We start from the raw sequence: 20,844 nt of genomic DNA, 5'->3' as shown, positions 1-20,844 counted from the left end.
ACATAATGCTGCCATATTTCCTGATGGCCACCATTTGCATTTTTGTCTAAGACAACATTCTCTTTTCTGTTATGATATTTGTAATGTACAACAAAATGGGATCCAGTTTGAGTTTTTGCAGAAGAATCAGATATCAACAAAGGAAATCAACAATATCTCCCCAGCATGAGCAGACTGCAACAGTTCACATTCTTATTGTTCATCTTCTGTGCACACAACTTTCAACAAAATGAAGAATTGAGCCAATTCCTTTTTTATGTGCAAAAGATTATTATTATTATTGTTTTTTTAACAAGGAAACCATGCAGTTTAGTTCAGTAAAGCAGTCAAAAGCTGCAACGCCTAGCATCAAAACAATACTGAACATTGAAATACTTTAACAAAAGATGACAGTGTGCATTTATATGTACAATTATCCTGCCATTTAAAAACTTAAAGTTAGAAGAAAAAAGTCTAATTTTTCAAAAAAAAGATCCCATGTTGAAAACATTTTTCCAATTAAAAGATTCCCCTCAGCAGTCAGAATATTGTTGAATCTTTTGCTATTTCTTGCATATTTGATTTGCCTCACTGAGACATTCACCAGAACAACTATTATACTGTTTATCACAGTTGCTGTAACACTTGCTTCCCCTGACTACAAAGCCTGGGGTTGCTGGCTTCATATTATAGCCTCAGTCAATTCAAAGCAAACTGTGTAACTGAGGAAAGCTAAGATGCCAGTGGTCTAATACATATTTGCATTTTCTTGTTTAAGCAAAGTTATCTGCCCACAAGACAGAACTTGTTTTCTGACTGTTAAAAAAAACCTCACTTGGAGCTACAGGGACTGGACTCACTTTAGTGTCAAAACTGTTTAGCTTTGTATATCCATCTGCCCAGCATTGTTGTGAAACTATTTCTTATATCTTAAATGTAAATTCAAAAAAAGTTCACAGAGGAGTCCATTAAAGTGAAGTCAGGTAAGGTGTTGAAATATTTGAAAAGATGGTGGGACTCGGGTAGGAAGCAAATACTAACAGCAAGAGGGTAAAAAAAAGATGAAAAGAGCAATGTTGAGCGTGGCTGTTTAGAAAAGCTGTAGGTGAAGCGTGAAAAGATTAAGATTTCCCATCTCTTCATTTCTTTCTATTTTCTGATCACCGTTATACTCTTCCTCCTCCAAAAGTGCCACTGATGAAAAATGGAAATTAGGCTAAAAGTTGTAACTCCTTAAAGATTTTATGTGCAACCTTTCAGAACCACTGAATGATGCACGAGCAGCAGCAGAACAGGCAAGTTGGCCACACCTGTCCTCTCCCTTCACTTTCATTGTAACCAGAAAGGTTCTGTATGCAAGAGGCAACAAGAAATAATCCGACCCCAACCATTAGCCCATTAGCATTGTAAAATGCACTGCCCACCTTTACATTCGAGAATGACATACATTCGCCGTGGCATTGTTTCTGCAGTGTCACAGCATTTATTTCTGTCCACAGTTGTATTAATTTTCTGCCAAGATCTTGTATTGATGATGGGTGAGTCGGCCCGCTGTGCAAAGTCTTCTCCAGCACATCCCAAAGATTCTCAATGGGGCTGAGGTCTGGACTCTGTGGAGGTCAATCCATGTGTGAAAATGAAGTCTCATGCTCCATGATCCACTCATTCACAATGTGAGCCTCATGAATCCTGGCATCGTCATCTTGAAATATGCTCATGCCATCAGGGAAGAAAAACTCCGTTGATGGAAAGACCTGGTCATTCAGTATATTCAGTATATTCAGCTGACCTCATTCTTTGGGAACATAACATTGCTGAACCTGACCAACCCCAGATCATAACTCTAACCCCCACAGGCTTGTAGACACTAGTCATGATGAGTACATCACTTCACCCGCCTCTCTTCTTACCCTGATGCCCCCATCACTTTGGAACAGGGTAAATCTGGACTCATCAGGCCACATGACCTTCTTTCAGCCCTACAGAGTCCAATCTTTATGCTACCTAGCAAACTAAAGCCTTTTTTTCTGACCTCACTGATCAGTGGTTTTCTTAGAGCTACACAGCTGTTTAGTCCCAATCCCTGGAGTTCCATTCATATTGTGGGTGTGGAAATGTTCTTACTTTCACTATTAAACATAACCAGTTCTACTGCTAATTTCCTACAATCATCTAAGCGTTTGTTCCGACCACATTTGTTCCTCGCATATGATGGTTCACAACTATACTTCAGGTTTTAATAATGCGTTGAACGATTATTAACCTGATTTTAATAGTTTCATCTCCTTAGTTGTTTTCTTTGATTGATGCGGCCCAATAATTTGATCCTTCTGAAACAGATTACCATCCTTTCCATGACCACAGGATATGTCTTCCAGCACGGTAGTTTAAGAAATGAGAAGCTACTACTGCATCAGCTACTACTACCGAAATACATTCATCACTGCAGTAATTATCCAATAGAAGGCTCTTAACTATTTGCTTAGTTAAATCCAAGTGGCAACTTATTTTTTTGGACAGGCAATGTATACTAAATGGTCGTGAACTAATCAGTGTCAGGTCCAGCAACGTTACCAACGCTTCACTTGTCTCTTCTTCTCTTTGCTAGTGTCTGTTCCATTCTTCATGTCTGTTTCCATGGACCATCAGACCAACCCAAAAACATATGGAATGGAACAGACACCAACAAAGCAGAAGAAGAAACGGGTGAAGTGAAGTTTTTCAGATCCGAAGCAGAATCACATGTGGAAAAAACTGACAGGCTAAAAGCAGCATAGAGACTCAAACTGAGCTGAAATGAAACAAGTGCACATAAATTAGGAAAACAACAAAAACGTTTGGGTTTTGTCGAGCACCAGCAGAGCACACACAGATGGAGTGTGAATTCATTCTCTGCTAAGAATAACATTGTTTGACAATATCTTTACATAGCAAGTAGTTGTTTATGTTAATGCTATATTCATGTTTAAGCCTCTTTCATATTGTACCTCTAAGTGTGTTTGACTTCATTTGTCATACATTTGAACAAATTTAATTTCAGAAGTACTCTGATTCACTTTCGACCTGATCAACTACTTCATTTGCATTTCGGTGCAGCTAGTTGCACATTTGCTCCTTGCTTCCTTCTGGAGCCCCTCCATCTTCATTGCTGCTCCTGCTGCAGTATTTTCGTCTCTTCTTACTTCCACTGTCCAGCTCTCTTCCATTTTCATTCTCAACTGCCTCTTCTCCCATTTATACTCTACTTCCTCCTACTATGCACCCAGCTATTAGTCCTGTCCTCCCCCTCCACTTAAACCTCGTCTCAAATAGTCACAGTACTTCTTGTCCTCCTCCTAAAAAACTTTATCCTTGACAACCTGCTGCCAGCACTACCTTCACCTTTTTTCCATTACCACTCCTCTTCCTTCCCGTTCCGACTCCGCTATCAGTTCTGAGCTGTCCTTCCTCTCTCTGTGCTGCCGACATGAATTTATCCTGTTGTCTTCATTTCCCTTTTCAACTTCACCTCTTCTCAGCGTTCTCAGTGTGGATTTGTCATTGCTAATTACACTGACAGGAGAAAAGAACTAAGTTCCTTTGTGAGGAGAAGGTTATTTGCAGCAAATGGAGAAATGGTGCATACATGGACCTTGGTCTCTCTGAACAACATATTAATGCCCAAAAACAGCAGCTTGTAAAAGTCTAGAAACAATAGCATACAAAGAAACACGTCCTCTTTTTAATGCTTTAATGTTAGTATACACCCTAAATAGGCAGTAAAATGCAGCTGCTGAATCTATACAATATTGTGTATGCATGTGCTCCTTTGTTTTCTCTCCTTCATGGAGACATTGTCAGCTCAGTGCTGTAAGGTTCAAGAGATATTACGTTGGCGAGAACGGAACGGACAGAGGAACATCCTGATAACGGAGTCCCTGTGGCCACAGCTCATTCTGCCTTTTGGGAGCACATTTCCTTTGAAAAAAAGCTACGTCTAAAAATCAGACTGTTAACCTGAATTGTGATGAGAGTGCTTCCACAGTTTGATATTATTTTCCATTCAACTGGCTTTTTTTGGATCTTGGGACGTAGGCCATTCGTCACAAAGCTGTTTGTTTGCTAATAAGATTATATTGCTCATTTTATTTTGAAGCCCTTTGTACTATTGTTCTGAAATGCTGCAAAATTCATCTGACAACAAAACATCACTTGCTCTGCACTTTTCCTCGTTCCTGTTTTCTTGTCACTCCCTGCTGTTCAGCCCAGTCCTTCATTCCCTCTCCTCTAATCCACTTTTACATTTCATCTTTTCTTGCTCCTCTTGTCTTCCGCCCAAGTTTCTTTTCTCCTCTAATTTGCGTCTCTTCTTCCTCTTCCCCTCTACTATTCATGCCGTCTTCCAGCTTTTCCGTTCCTATAATCCGCTATCTCCCACTCTCCTATCCCTTCTCCTTTCATTGCCATGATAATTAGTTCTCCAGATAAGCTTATTGGCTGTGCGTGACGGCTCTTCTGTTATTTAACACACCATGACAGCGAGTGCGCGAGTGTGTATGTACAGGCCTCTATTTGTATGCGTGTGGGGTCCTCTGACAATGTGTGTGAATGTACACTTATGTTGCATGGGTGATCTCTGGGCTCATCAGCATGTGAAAGCAAGCTCATCTCTGGAGGACTGGAGGGGGTTCTGGAGATAACATATCCTGGCCTGACGCTCTCAGATTGAGCGACGGGGGGGGTGAGGCCAGCGGTGGGTGTTGTAATGACTGGAACAACAGTGTGAAAGAGCTCCATTTGTAGACTTTTCCAACTGCTGAATCTCCATGTCTGTCCTCTCAGACCCCACTCAGCGCCACGTGTCCCGGGGCTGCAGCGAAGCCCATCCCGTCCAGGCATGAGGCAGCAGATAAAAGTAGCTCAGCCCACCAGTGTTGTCGTGCGGTGGCTTCTTTCTTTGAGTTGACTCATCCATGACATTCACTCCAGCATCACCCTCTCCTGCTTGCCAGCTCGGGCACAACAGGAAGGAGCACGTCTATGTCTGTGTATGTGAAATGCATGTTCAGTACAATCCGTTTGTGCTTTCTGACGGCATATTTACTGTGTGCAAAATGTGTAGGTGTTTATGTGCACCGGGCATTGTGTTGACAGCATTTCAGATTTAGTTTCAGTTTTTTTTAACTTTATATTCAGTTTTCACTATTGCACTGATGACATTTTTAGATATTTCTTTTAGTTTTTTTCTTCCCCTATGCTCTAAAAAAAAAAAAACCCAACCCCTTCTGCTTTAGTAAAGCAGAGAGCTATTGGGATGGAAACATGTCCACATGGGTGCAAAGGGAGGATGGCTGCTTCTCCACAGAATTCCATGCTCCTTCACTTAAACATACAGAATGTTACAATTTGGGTTTAATTTTTATAATTCCATCCAACATTGATGAGTTGGGCTTTAACACTGTAAAACCCACTGTTGCAAAAATACAACATAATTTTTTTTGTTTTTTTATTACTATGTTCTATTACTACATATATATATATATATATATATATATATATATATATATATATATATATATATATATATATATATATATATATATATATATATATAAATAATTTTGACTGGTAGTGTATATATAATTTCTTTTTTTTTGTTTTGTTTTATTTATTATTTTTCCCCCCATTTTATTTTACATTTGGATCTTACAGGGTTAAATAACATTCATTCCAAGCTATATTTTGAACTTAAAATTAGTCAGGTGAACTTGTATAATAATGTCCCTTGTTACACATTAAAATAATGTATCCATTCAGTTCATAGTTTTGTTCTTGGTTTCTGACACATTTAAAGCATTTTTACGGACACAAACAAAGCAAACCTCTGCCTCCACCATCAGCACATTTGCTGCTCCAGCGTTCACCCCTGAAACACTGCATCAGATCAACCCACACGTCTACGATGAAGGGAATGCCTGTATATTCCCTTCATCGTTCTTCTCATTCTAAATCATACATGTATATACTGTTGTGCTGACTCCTCTTGGATCTCCTGTTGTGATTTACAGAAGGAAAGTGTTGGGAAATTGTGTGTTATATGCAAAGCAACACAGCACAACACTTCTGGCCTTTCCCTGAAAGAGACGTTTTTACTTTCTATGTAAGAAATCCTCATCAGTGTTCAGTGAAATGCTTAGAAAACCTAAAAAAAAAAAAAAAAACTTTAATTGAAGTATAACAACAAATTAACGCCTCCAAGACAAACTTTAGAGCAGATTCTTACAAATTTCATTTGTAACTGACTTCACGTTAAGGAGTTTCTACAAGGTTGCAACAGTTTTCCAACAATATTGATTTAAATTCAGCACTCAGCATTCACCCGACACTGTGCAGGCCTTCAGTCTAATGTTGTCCCTGATCCTTAAATGTTACTGGAGTTAGAGAAATAGTATGAAAAACTGATAGACGGTTTCAACCAAAAAGAAGGCTGACTGTGTAGCAGGTGTAGTTTTGTGTGTGTCTGTGTACCTGCAATGGAGTCATTGCCGTTCTTTTCGCTGTGGCAGTCCTCCTGTCCATCTGCGTTTTGTTGTGTATGCTGCAGACTCAGTTTATGGCAAACCTCGAATGCCTGGCCGACTGTCCGAACGATGCGCATGGCCTGACTCTGGGTGGGTGAGGAAACAAAGACAAAGACAGAAATACAGTCGTCATTCTCAGAATACAATTTGTATCAGTGGCCATTTGGTTGAAAGCACTCATTGCTGTGCAGTGTTGTAAAATAAAGAACCCAGAATAGTTTATAATGTGACGGCTTTTTCCTCTTGATAGTTTAATTTGTATGTGCTTACCTGGTAGCACACTCATTTTTTCTGCGTAATAAAAAAACAAATTAAAGGTAAAATCTTACAGTCCCTGTGTGCCAGGAGATTTTTCCAGAAAAGACTAAAGTCCAGATGTACTGGGTGAAATACAGACTGGACTCAGATTTGCCCCAGAAATGTGTGCCTTCTAGATCAGACACTTAGGTTCAGAAGAACAGTTTGCAGTTCATAAGTCATAGTCATTTTGCAATTCAAAAACAACAACAACAACAACAATGGATGGTCCGAGTTTCCTATATCTGAATGGATTGTTTCTTTACCCACAGGTGCACTGATTTGAATGTGTCTGTTTACCTCCTTCTTTCCTCTTTCTGCACAGCTCTGAAAAGGCTGGTCAAGTGAAAACAACTTAGGTGACTTCTGTCTGCTATCAGCCCTCTCTTGTCTGGCTTGTCATAGTAAAGACGTGCAGAAGGAGGAAAGATTCCATTTTAAAGTACTAAGGACTTTCCTCCAAACACTGCTCATTCTCAGCTGAATGAGTGGAACAGGACACAACAGAACTGAGTCAATCAATCACTGTTACATCTCAGATGATTCCAAAGTCTGTCACCTTACAGTCGTGCATTAATGCTACGCTGGACAGTAGGGTATTTGCTCTTATGGAAAATTAAAAGCACATTGTAAACATTTACTATATTAAAAATAAAGGTCTAAGTGCAACTCAGCGTAACAAAAGTTAGCATTGTTCATTATTGACATTTAAAACTGATTTTAACAGACTCTTTGTTGGAGGGGTTGTGTTTCTCAACCTTTCTCTTTAAAATACTCCAAAGATCTTCTGTTGGATTCAAGTCAGACAACACACTTGGCGAGACACTAGTTCCTCTACAGAAACTGCTTTGTGATTTTGGCACCGTACTTTGGATGGTTATTGTGGTGGAATATTCTTTTTCTGCCAACCTTCTGCAGACTGACAGCCACCTTGTCAGCCAGTGTTTCAGTATATCCACAGGCATTCATGGTGCATCTATAAATATAATCTCCCCAACACCTTTTCCAGTCATGCAGCCACATACCATCACACTCCCACCTCCATGCTTCACTGCCAGGACTATGCATTAACCGTGGTAGTTCTGGTCAGGTTCATACCAAACACCTGAGCTGAACAAACTCATCTTGGTCTCATCTGAATAAATAATGTGCTCCCAGTATTCATCAGGTTTCTATTTGTGTTCTTTAGTAAAGTTCAATTTTGGAGTTTAGTGTTATCTTAGTTCAGTCATCTTTTGTATGCTTTTCCATCTTGGTGAAGTCTCACAATAAGCCTTAACAGTTCTTTTTGACATGGCGCCATGATGCAGACATGTCAACAGGTACAATCCATAAGTCCAAAACTGATCATTTGATATTTAATAAATATTGTCCAGGGGTGTACTCATTTCTGCTGTATACTGCAGATGCAGAATTAATCTGCCAAAGGACAAAATCCTTTTTTGTTCTAGTTAACTTTGGAACAGTCTGAAATGCTGTTCCACAAAGTGTTAACAGTATATTCTACATTTTGTGACCTCAGGCTCAGTATTAGATGAGAAAATATGATTCATTAGTTTGACAAGTTTTGGCAACATTCGAGGTACTGAGCTTTGGCCTCAGCCCAGGGACACTTTTGGTTTTGGGTCAGACTAACTCCAGATACACCCTCTTTTTCTATGCAGTAGTCAGGACTGGCTGCAGGCGGTGTTCTTAGGGTGTAATTTATTATTAGTATTTAATTTTTTAGATGAAATCATGCTGCTTCAGCTTCATTTACTGCTGATGTTGTTTCTATAGTAATCAGCCAGTAGATGCCACAATCAGCAGAAAGAATTTATAACTGCCAGTGTGCCCCATATCCTCTGACCCTTATGTAATCAAAAACAGTGACTACCAGCAATAACGGAGCGTTCTTTCATGAAACCTTTGCTTTGTTGTGTTTAGTCATCTCACCTACAGTCACTGACATCATGTTGTCACTGAAGAAAGTAACAGACTAAAGAATCAACTGAAGCTAACACGAATAAAGACCTTTTAATGTGACAACCATTGTATAACCTCCTTTGCAAACTGCCATAGGACCTTTGTCTGGACAAAAAAGATTTAAGCAGTAGATTTCTGAGGACTTCTTGAGACCTATCGGTTGGAAAACAGTAATCTGACATATGTCCAATTATTGTGGTTGTTGTGCCACCATGGGTTATGCTAATATTACAATCTGCACCTCCACTGAAAAAAGGTGGAAAACAAGAGGTACAAGGACCAGCTTTCACATGGTGTTTTGAGTTCCCTGCAGCTTTCCAAAAAAGATTATTTTGAGATGAATAATTTTAAACACGTTTTAAGTCTGAACAAAGATAAATACAAAAATGACTTACCTATAGCAGATATTTTGTTACTGACCTCGCCACTGACATAATCTTTTGTGCAAGTCAGTTTGTTTACATGTGAGATTGATTTCTGTTGAGCATGTCTTCATACCAGGGAGTTAGCAGAAAAATCAGCTGAAATAGTTTGTTTGTAAGTTCCCACATTGCAAAAAATAAGATAACAAGATACACATCATGCAGTTTTAATTATTGTATGGAGAGTTGAGCTTTAGGCCAGTCTAGGCCTTTTCTTTTGATTTTAGTGGGGTGAAACACCATCTCAGGCTGCACAGTGGCTCGGGGTGGTTAGCGCTTTTGTCTTGCAGCTAGAAGATCCCTGGATCGTGTCACCGGCTTTCCCGGGATCTTATTGTACGGAGTTTGTATGTTCTCCCTGTGCATGCGTGGGTTTTCCAGCTTCCTCCCACAGTCCAAAACCATGCTGAGGTTAACTGGTGATTCTAAATTGTCTGTAGGTGCGACTGTGAGTGTGAATGTTTGTATATGTAGCCCTGTGATAGACTGGTGTTCATGGTGTCCCCTGCCTTCACCCTCAGTCAGCTGGGATAGACTCCAGCCCCCCTGCAACCCTAATGGGGATTAAGCGGTGCATAGATAACGGATGGATGGATGGAAACACTATTTCCAGGCCGCAATGTTTATCACAGATTGATTAGATGTAGTTCAGCAGCTGGGATTACTCTCACCCATGTACACGAAGAAATTTTCTAAATTTGCCACCTGCAAGTCCCACTGTTTGCACAAAGTTAGTAAAATGGCTATTCCAGGTGGCTAATACTCTGTTTTTACATTTAGTCACTCATTATAAACACCATTTAAACATTGTTTTGTGCAACTCCTCGTTTCTTCAAATCTCTATAAAAGATATGTAGAATGCAAGGCTAGCATGGCACTTAGAGCCACAACAGCTACTTTATTGGCCAGTTGAAACAAACAAGAATTCTCCTTCAACAACAATATAGAACACCAAAGCAGCAATCTGAAACCTTATATTCAAATGGCAGGACTAAGAAAGACCCCAGTGTTTGATTGGATAGACACCTCTCTGTTGTTGGTATGCAGTGACAGTGTCATCGGCCAACTGAATAACATGAATGTAAGAAGCTGAATATGAAAGAGGTCTTTAAAAACTGAGTCACTCATAGTGTTTCACTACATCCCATTACGCAAATAACATAAATTAAAAAGACACACAGATCTACTCGGTCCTGGCATCTGTCATCTCTTTGTTCTAATTTTTTGGCAACAAGTATTAATATCCTGAAACAGATAAGACAGATTGCCCTCCAGGCATCACAAAAAGATAAGAAAAACTACTGTCACTTATAGAGAACATTGCCTTGGAGCCGACTGCTGTTAAAAGAAGACAGCAAAACAGCTTTCTGAGGAAGAGAAACACAAAGACAAGACATCAAAATAACAAAGTCAATACGAAAAGAGCGTCCAGAGAATTGTCTGTTATGGAGAGCAACAAATAAATTTTTTTTTTGTTTAACCGGCACTGCATTTGTTACATTCTCAGTGGAGTAGATGACTTTGTTCAAAAATGTGAATTTACTTCAGGTATCACATTTTTGTGTCTATCTTTACTGATATTGTGCCCTTGCTCTCTTCTTCCTCAGATCCACTGCTTAGTTTTTAAATGCTGTGCTGTTCTCATCTTCTCCATCTCATCCTCCATCAATCACCCCCCCATTTCCTCCTTCATCTCTGTGGACCTCATTTCTGTCTTATTATCCTATGCGTGTCCTCAGATTGTAGCAAACTATTGTGTTCTTCTTTAAAGATGTTTCCAAAAGCAGTCATACAAAGGACGAGAGCCGACTCCAGTGTTAGCGTTCACAGTGAACACACCAAAGCCCCACTGACTCACACACAGAGTGACTGGATAACACACAAACGCAACGCTTTACACTTTCAGTCTTTTACTGCCTTTATGTCTACCTGACTGTTTCTTGTTTGTTCATTAAAAGTCCAACTCAACTACAGTCATTATTCCAACATGTAAATTTGTAATTATCTAAAAAAGACATCTGTCAAGTCAAACTCCTTTAAGCTCGTCACCACTCTGGTGGCCATCTTTTTGTTGTGTTAGGAAGATGATGTCCCCATTCTTGATCCCACCAACAAAATTTCTAATTGGCTGCCAATGAATACAAAAGTGAAAACATTGGAACTCTAAAAAATGGTGGAAAATTAGTGAACTTCATAATGAGAATATGTGAAGATGAAATGTAAAATATTGACTTAATACACTGAAGAAGAAGAAGCAGGAAAGTTTTTAAAAAATGGGTGAATTTTAACATTTTAAAAATATATGCGGGGGTTGAGGTAAGTGGGAATAAAAGTGGATAAATTGAATTTTTTGGCAGCACTTTGGGCCCATATCTGCAGCAAGCAACTAAACCACAGCCTTAAACTGAGAGTCTGTGAATCTGAGGGTACTACAGAGGTCAGGGGCAAATCTTTGGAGCATATAAACCAAAGACTCAAGTTCTAGTTTGAGCATATACTACTGGGAACTTAGAACTCTATCCTCAGCCTTTGAAGCCAGTGAATGGGTTGACAACAGTAGTGATGTGATGTGAGCTCAGTTCTTTTCTCCAGTTAAAATTCTTGTTTTAAGAGAGTCAAGTAATACAGTAGTTAGGCCTAACTGTAACAAACGTATGCACAAGTTTTGTGTATCTTTGGGAGAAACGCAAGCTTTGCATCCATCCATAAAATACCTTGTACAAATCTGGAAGCAAATAACTACATCAAAGTCAATAATAAACCCCAAATTTTCTGCTTCTTGTCAAACGTGATGGGGTGGCGTGCTTAATTGTGAGCATAGTTTCTTTCTTTGCATTTCTGTTTGAAGTGAATAAGGTACATTTTAAGGCAGTAAAGCTACAACCATGACATTCAAAGTCTCAACAATCTTCAACAGTTAAACAGTATAGGCCATTTTGTTATAGCTTCATGCTGGAAGATACACAGAGAACCCTGTTTCTAATGAGAAAAATGTGTTGGCAGCCGTTCTCATTAAGCCCTTTGAATACAAGTATATCTTTTGTGTCTTCAGTGTCATGTATAAATTGGTAAAACGGACAGTCATTCCCAACACACTAGTCTCTTCCAGTCAACTCACTTTTCACAAAGACACTGTTCAATATATAAACATTATTTGCCCTAAGCCAATTCTCCAGTTGATCTCCAATTTTGGTGGTTGACAGAAGCAGTAAGAGATTTGTCACTCAGAAGTAGAGCCTCTATATCCTGCTGCAAAGATGTGCAATAGTTCCTGTCAAATTTTATTTGACAGTTCTGATGCTGGACATCTGTCACCATTTCTTTACAGCTCTCTTTCTCTCTCTAGCCCTCTCCCCATTACTTTTTGTCTCTGCCAGGTCGACTGAATAAATGTACATTGTCAGTATCTCTGCCCTTCTCTATATGTCAAGCTGCAAGTGAGCTGATTCCCAGCAGCACAGTATACTTTTCTCAGCGGCTATAGGATTGGGGCTCGTCAGATTATCCATTGAGGTTCAGTGATGCTTTTGCTGTCCGTTTGGAAGTCTTGGCACAAGTAAAAATAAAGGACGAAATGGAATATAATACAATCTAGGACAAAACAAGGCGGACAGAGAGGGGAAATTACCCCTGATTGAGCCTTTCTTATGTCCCTCACCTCTGTTGATGAGCTGGTTCATGCATCTCCTCGGTTTTGTTGTGCTTATATGTTTACCTCATGCTTCCATAAATGATGTGTCCATCACTCAGGGTGCAAGAGGCACATAAAGTTTGGAAAAGAGGACTAATTTATTAACTGCCTTGCCTCATTCAACTTATGGAGTTTCCTTTAGAGAGTTGCATCAGACACTCCTTGATCACCAGCTAAAAACTCTTAAGGATGGAGGCACAGCCTGACCTGATGTTCATCATATATTTCAATTCCCTCGAGGAAATTAGTGGAAGAACAAGAATGAACAACACTGGGCAGAGCAAGTCTGTGTGAAGGAGCTGCAGGAGATTATAATCAAACCGAAAAAAAGAACTACTCAATGTCTGGAGAATGCATTTGATAGCTTTTGTGTGTGACAACATGAAGGAAGTCGAGTGTGAAGGAATTAATTCATGATGCCTCAGTGACTCTTCTGAACCATTAGCTTGCTTTCCAGGCGATGCACAAGGCAGGTTACATCACATGAACACGCACATCCACACACTCCAACTCCATGGTTATAACTCCTATTTCTCTATTTCCTCCCACAGTCCCCAGACATGCTGGTTAGAAGAACTAGGGACTCAAAATAAGAAGTGAAATTAAATATCACTGTGCAGACTATGCTGCACAGGAGAAACAGGTAACTCATGGCATGGTCTATTGCTGTTTGGATTGAATATGGTTGGTAATTTAACAATACTGATTCTGCTTTTTGATTTCAGTATTTAATGATTTTTGATTCTGCTTCTTTAAAAATTACTGTAACATTAAAATCCTGCATTTTTTGATTCCAATCAGAATCATTTAATATTTAGTGTTTGCTAATATCAAGTGCCAGTCCAGTGCCTTTTTTTTTTTTTTTGGAGAAAATACAGTACCCAAAGACAAAAACTTATGGTGCATTTGGGTGCTTCAGTTATTGGCATTCAACCAACCAACTGAGGGTTAACTCATCAAGTTTCATGACTACACAGCTTACAAGTGGTTGTTGTAAACAGAGCCACGGCACATAACAGAAACACTGGAGCTACAGACGAGAGGGAGTGTATTAAACACAGCTGCAAGTGTGCTGGAAAGAAACTTGTTTCATGAGAAGTACACACTGACAATAACACCGGGCAGCGTATTGACTTCTGGTTGTGTTTACATCTCAGCACTGACATCTCTTGATCGATACATCACACCACACCACTGATATGTAGCGTCATGAAAGAAGCAATGTGAAACAAGCACACGACACACAGACACTATGTTTGCACTGACATTTTTGGCTGTGTTTTTGTCCTGCCTGTGCTGCAAAATCACAAGTTTTGACAGGGAGGTAGAAATGAATTAGACTGAGAGAGTAAGACACAAAAAGCTTAAGACAGAAGGATCATTTCACTGAGATATGGATATTCAATAAAAAGTGCTGAGAGGCTGTTATATCCAATTATCTTAACCAAGCTGTGTCGGGAACAAAGTGAGTCCTTATCATTGATATGTCTGGAAATAGCCTTATGTCATTTTTTATCAGCACTCATAATGTCAGAGAGGAGAGCATTGATCCACGGCTCTAGGGCTGAAATCTTCAGCTTCACACAGGTTGACTACATTTAAACACTGCCTACGTAAAAATACATATCCAACACACATCTTGTTTAGTTTATTATATACTACTTGAAACAGGTTATATTTCTGTAGCTCACTCAGTACTTTTCAATGTAACTGTATATTAGCAAAATACGATTTCACAAAAGAAGGAGCATTCATTATTTGGGCTTTGCTATAATCCTTGAAGGCACAAGATATAATTTGTCATCTGTGTCCACGGCAGAACAAGTTGAAGCCATTAGCTGACACTGAATGACACTGTAGAGTTGGAGGGTGTCTTTTCATGGACAGAGAACTCAATTAAAACCTGACACATCAACCACAGTTCTCTCTCCATCTCAACAAGCAGCTGAGGAAAAGAAGCACATTTTCTAATCAAAACCATTAGGTATGTAAATAAGCAAATTAAGACAGAAAACTTTTTTTTAATCCACTAACCATCTTTTTGCATTTTTAATGTTTTACTCGAGTAGGTGTTAAATGCATTTGCATAACTTCCCTAAGGAATTATGTGGCTTACCAGTATAATTACAACAAAAACAACATAAAAAAGCACAGCTGCCAGCTGCAAGGTGTCCATTTAGCAGCAGTGGTGGGATGCTCCATCATCATGTTTAAAAGACCATAACTAACCCGCGACGCATCATCTTTTATTATCCTCGTGAGCATCTTACCATTTGGCTTGTTAATGTGTTACTGCCTCTCTGGTACAGATATGACCTGTGTTACATGAGTTTTTCTGAGCCCTGATAGGTGTGCATTTGTGACTTTGTGATGCACCTCAAACTGGAGCAGAGAGCAAATCAGTCAGTCAATTACATCCGACGGAATCGGTGACATGAATTAAGTTCTTCATCCAGCTCATTCTGTCCAGCATTGCAGTCAAACGTTTTTTGCCTTCCAAACCAGTGTCTTCTTCTAGCACCTTCCTTAATGTTGTGCTAGGCCTGAGAGAGAGCAAACATCAGTCAGCAGCCGGAGTGATCCAACCTTCAGGTGGAGGATCATCGCTGGTGTCCAATCCAGGGATGAAACAGCAGTTTTCATAGTGGAAGAGCCGCAGTCTCACAGAGTGAAGGAGGTACATTGGATCAGGAGCACATCAGTAGTATGCTGGTTGGTTTCTTGACATTCATGGGGTGGTGCACCGTGAATTAGTCTCCACTGAGTCTGACTGTCAGGACAAAGTACTAGTGTAATGTCCAGAGGTATCTGAGGGAGAACAATCGGTGCAAATGACCTGAACTATGGCAGCCCGACATCAGATTTGGCTTTCTGTGGTTTCTTCCTCTTCTCCAAAATGAAATTCAAGCTGAAAGATTCCCATTTTAATACAGTTTAGGAGATTAAGTGCCCAATGCAAATGGTTCTTGACATGCTTACATAAAGGGACATCCAGAGAACGTTCCAAGTTTGACAGCAGCACAGGGAGCTCTGCATCACTGCATAGGAGACTACTCTGAAGTGGACGGTGGCAAAATTTTAATCTGCAAATGGTCTTTGATTGGACAGAGGGCGTAATGGTACCAGCAGACTGGAGTCTACTGCTGAGATGGCTTTGCTATGTTTAGCACTAGTTTAAAACTGAGAATCCAAACTGAGGCTGAAATTAAGGAAGACATCATGGAGACGTTTCATCTTCTGGACGTCTCAGACTAAAACTCTCAGACTAACTGATTGACTGAAAAACCAACACAGTGACTGCAAAAGCAGGAATAATTTTGAGAGAGAGGAAGAAGAAGGTAGAATTTAATATACCTCAGTGTGCAAGGATGTTTGTTTTTTTTCTTTGGGCCATAATTGACTGGCTTAAATGCTTATACCTCTGCCTTGAACCCAGCAATTAAAGCCTTTTCAGAATATGTGATTTTGAGTGTGGTCTTATACGCTATTTCTAAGGATAATATAGGTATTATGAAATACTTCTGTGGATTATGCAGAGGTTATGATTCCCTTTAAAGTAATTAAAAACTAATCTAAGCTGACGAAAGGCAATGTAAGCAAAGTAATCTGCAGCAACAAGTTTTCCAAGCTCCACATTAACATATGCTTCATTTAAGTTTAACCCTCTAAACCCCAAGCAGTTTCTGGACATTGTTTTTGCTTCTGTTACATTTTAACTCACTGTGGGCTCATTTATTTATTTTTTGCTGCAATATAAAGTCCTGCACCTCAACATAAACAACACAACCATGGCTAGAAGTAGAGACAACTCATAAATGTCTCATTTACAGTATAGCAAAGTTATAATGCCATAAATCATATGAATGAAAAATACCTTGTCTCTGCTCTGTTTAAACACAGTCCAGACAATTTCTAAAAAAACAGTCCATACATTTTTTTCACGTAACTGTTCATTGCAGCTGAGCTACTAATGGCTCAGCCTGTAGTTAGGCTCTACAACTAATTTAAAGTCCGAACCTCTAGACTGAGAAACTTGTCTCTGCCCTGACTCCTTTTTTCTGTCTGAACTGACCCTTTGACTCTGTTCTAAACAAAAAATGTCTTTTTCAATCGCGGAAATTGCACTTAAATACAATCATTTCAGAGGGGAATACACAATTGCACGCATGCAGTGACCTCTTCACTGCTGCAGCATTCAGTATTCTGATGAACACCTCTTGCTCTATCACCCGCACTTCAACTCCACATAATAGAGGCCAGGTCATTCATTAGCTCCCTTTAAACTGTCAATTGGGAGAAGATGTGGGGCTGAATGAGAGCGCATAAGTCAGAATGGGAGAGAGTCACACAGCCTGAGTAAGTGTTAGAACTGATAGACCACTAAAGCCTTTTTATGTCATGGTGATTTAAAGCCAAGCCATTTTTTCATTGCTGGTAGTTAAGGGGAGAATAAAGTCTGCTTAATCTTCTACTTGCAACCTTCTACACGTCAAAACACACTCACACAAAACCACACACCGCTTTGGATGACATTTTTATTGCATGTCTGATATGTACACCCTCATTCTTTTTGCATTATGCCAGAGTGTTTTATTCTCTTTTTGTCTTGCTCAATCTTCTTCTTTCCCTCTTTTATTGTGTGATTTTATAGTTCTTCTATTGCCTCTCCCTCATCTCTATCTCCTGCAGTCTGATGTATAAATAATATCGTCGGTACTATTGACATTTATATATATATATTGATAGCATAAGTGCAAGTTAACTAAACTCTCAATTTATAGACAGTTTGCTGCATACACACAGTAAACCCAGTATTGTAGGTAAACTGACACACTTACAAACCTCCATCTATCATTATACAGACTGTATTTTGAACTCAGAGGATGAAGTCATACTTCACCTAAATGTGTTTATGCGGTGCTAGCATAAAGAAGCAAAGAATTATATTATTATGTCATCAGACTTACAATAATATTTAAAGCCACATACAACAAAATCCACATGATATTGTTTGAACCTAGTGTTTATTTGCTCATTTAAAGTTATTTTCAGCATCTATATTGTCAGATTTAAAGCTACACTCATGAATGTTTTTATATTTAAAATGATCAAATGATTAAGTGTAATCTGAAAGGTCTCACTTATAACAACAGAGAGACAGAAAATATATTACTCAGTTACGCAGTTCCCTTTAGCTCTAGTAAGCATTCTAGTGTCTTTGTTTTTTCCTTTCACAAAGATGTTCTGGAGGTAATATGTCAGTGTTGAGTTTCCGGCTTGTTCCGCTGGTCCCAAATGGCCACAAAATGAATGAATTCAGGTACATTCAAATCAATTCATACTATCTATTTAGAAAAAAAGAAAAAGGGTTTACAGTCACAAGAAGCCAAATGCCAATGTGCCAATGCAAAAAGATCCATCATATATAAATCAAATAAATTTTATTTTTACATTGCTGATTGTATTTTGCAGTACCATTACATGCGTTTCCAGAGTGCAGGATGCTCTCCATCTGTCATTCACAACAAAAAATGCCAACACCTGAAGGAATCTTTTAGTAGTGTATCGTCTTATAAACTCTCCACAGTTTGTTACCACAGCTGGTGCTTACATGCTGGCTTTAGCTTTAGTAAACTGCATTTTTAACAACTCTGAAAAATGAATAAATGTCCATCAATATAATTCAGGCATAGACACTAATAGATTAATTATAGCTCTAAAACACAATGATGTTCTCCGTTAAAAGTTTTCTTGCCTATAGTTTCTCAACCACAATTATATTTTAATAACCATTACAGGTGTCCTTGCACACAGACACAGACACACACACACACAGACACACACACACACACAAACACACACACACACACACACACACACACACACACACACACACAGAGACACACACACACACACACACACACACACACACACACACACACACACACACACACACACAGAGACACAGAGACACAAACACACACACACACACACACACACACACACACACACACACACACACACACACACACAGAGACACACAGACACAAACACACACACACACACACACACACACACACACACACACACACACACACACACACACACACACACACACAGACACACACAGACAAGTTTCCAGTTTAATGGCCTCAGGGCCCTCGTTGCCCCAGAGAATTCTGGTATGCGTCACTTTCCATTCTGTCTTCTGAACTGAATTTGTGCATGTGTGTGTGTGTGTGTGTACGTGTGTGTACGTGTGTGCGCCCATGTGTCAATGTCGGTCTGTCTGTAAGAGATAATGAGGCAGTGTGTGCTTCACCCAGCTAACCCCTGGACTTAACCATCAAGTCCTGCGAATTGGCAGCTAAAGTGGAAAACTGGGAGCACATTTTCTAACTATGTCACACTGCTGGACGCTGTTTTGATTTTGTGTCTTCGCGGCTCTTCTCTGCAGCAACAAATCCACCCCAAAAGGCCCTCGAAGTTGTTCCTCAACACTGACAAGCCCACAGTGCAGGAAGGAATTACTGCTGCTCGACAGCCGTGTGTCTCTTTATTGGCGTGTTTCTTTATTGGTGGTTGTCAAGGCAGTGACTTGATTTAAGAGAGGAGGAGGAATTGTTTTCAGCGGCACACGACTGCCAGACTGTGAGGACACTGGAAATGACACACTTAGTGTCAGACTTCTTCCATCGTGCCATACAGCATCAAAGTTTGATGAGCTGGTTATGTGTAAACACAAATTCTGTCACTAACAATATTAAATAAGAAATAAAAACAAAAGCTCAAACAAACACAAAATCTTTCATACAAGATTTAGTGCAACTCTCACTCAGCTTCGCAAAACTGAATACCAGTTTACACTATGAAAAATAAAGCTAGTAAATCAGAAGGTTCTCCTTTAATTGTCTATTCAATACATTCTTGATGAATAGAAGAGTAATATATGTAAATCACAATTTCAACAAGATAACAGACCTCATGCAACAACCTCTTCATATTCTCATCCTACAACTCCATTTCTTCATTCTGCAATGCTTGGTCATACATGTGCTCAAAGTCAGGTTCAACAGAATCTCTCTGAAGAAATTTGTTCTAAATTGCCCATTTTCGCCTGATGAATACTGCTAATGAGGAGGTGAGTGTTCTGCAGTCAGAGCTACATCATGATCCCTCCAGGATTAACCTCAGAGAAACAGACTTTTCACACCTTTGAATTCACCCCACCTAATAATGGGTGACTGCTGGGTCTCACAAATTTAATATTTACTAACAAATTTCAAAGTCCGGTTCAAAGTCACTGACACCCTGTTTCAGAAATCATTGGTGTAGCTGCATTTTGTTAAGAACATGGCTACGAGTTGAGTGTCAACTCTGCAAATAGCAGCTGCATATCGAAACCCAACAAGCAACACTGCAGATCATCTAAAAACAGGAGGATAACTTGTGTTTGTTATTGTCCTCTGCAGTTCTTGTGCTAGGATCACCAGTTGATATAGTTCTATTTTCAGAAATCATATGAATATAAGCAGGTGCACACTGGTCTGTTCTGATTCTGTTATCATTTCAGTACAAAATATCATGGTTCAAACAGATTATTGTGCTGCAAAAACTAGCTGTGCATGTTTATTTGCAATTCAGTTAGGCTAACAAGGCTGGCAGACAGTGTGCTGTGAAACATTTAGCTCATCTAGAGATAGCATGCTTTTTTCCACCCTAAACTAACTGGTTGAAGAGTAGGTAAGATTTCAGTCAGTCAAGATTTTCCTTGGTTCACCACAGCCCTAGTGATCATTAGCACCATGTACACCTTAAACACTTCCATATAACAAGAGTCAGTGGAAATATTAGTAAACTCAAAACAGTTAGATTAACTGGGTGCCCCTGTAGCTCAATAGGTTGAGCCAGGGACCCATAAACAGGGGCT

General features: G+C 39.5%; 1 protein-coding gene across 3 annotated transcripts in view; it reads right to left on the bottom strand.

The window, feature by feature from the left end:
- nos1apa (nitric oxide synthase 1 (neuronal) adaptor protein a) overlaps positions 1–20,844 on the bottom strand; it is a 216,954-nt gene that overhangs the window by 80,004 nt on the left and 116,106 nt on the right. For all 3 annotated transcript variants that reach the window (XM_023289231.3, XM_055016632.1, XM_055016633.1), the window contains exon 6: positions 6,487–6,625. In XM_023289231.3, the coding sequence (XP_023144999.2) occupies positions 6,487–6,625 (139 nt within the window). The remainder of the gene's footprint in view (positions 1–6,486; positions 6,626–20,844) is intronic.

The sequence above is a fragment of the Amphiprion ocellaris genome, chromosome 2, assembly GCF_022539595.1.
Source record: "Amphiprion ocellaris isolate individual 3 ecotype Okinawa chromosome 2, ASM2253959v1, whole genome shotgun sequence".
Lineage (NCBI taxonomy): Eukaryota > Metazoa > Chordata > Actinopteri > Pomacentridae > Amphiprion > Amphiprion ocellaris.
This window is presented reverse-complemented; position numbering and strand designations above follow the sequence as displayed.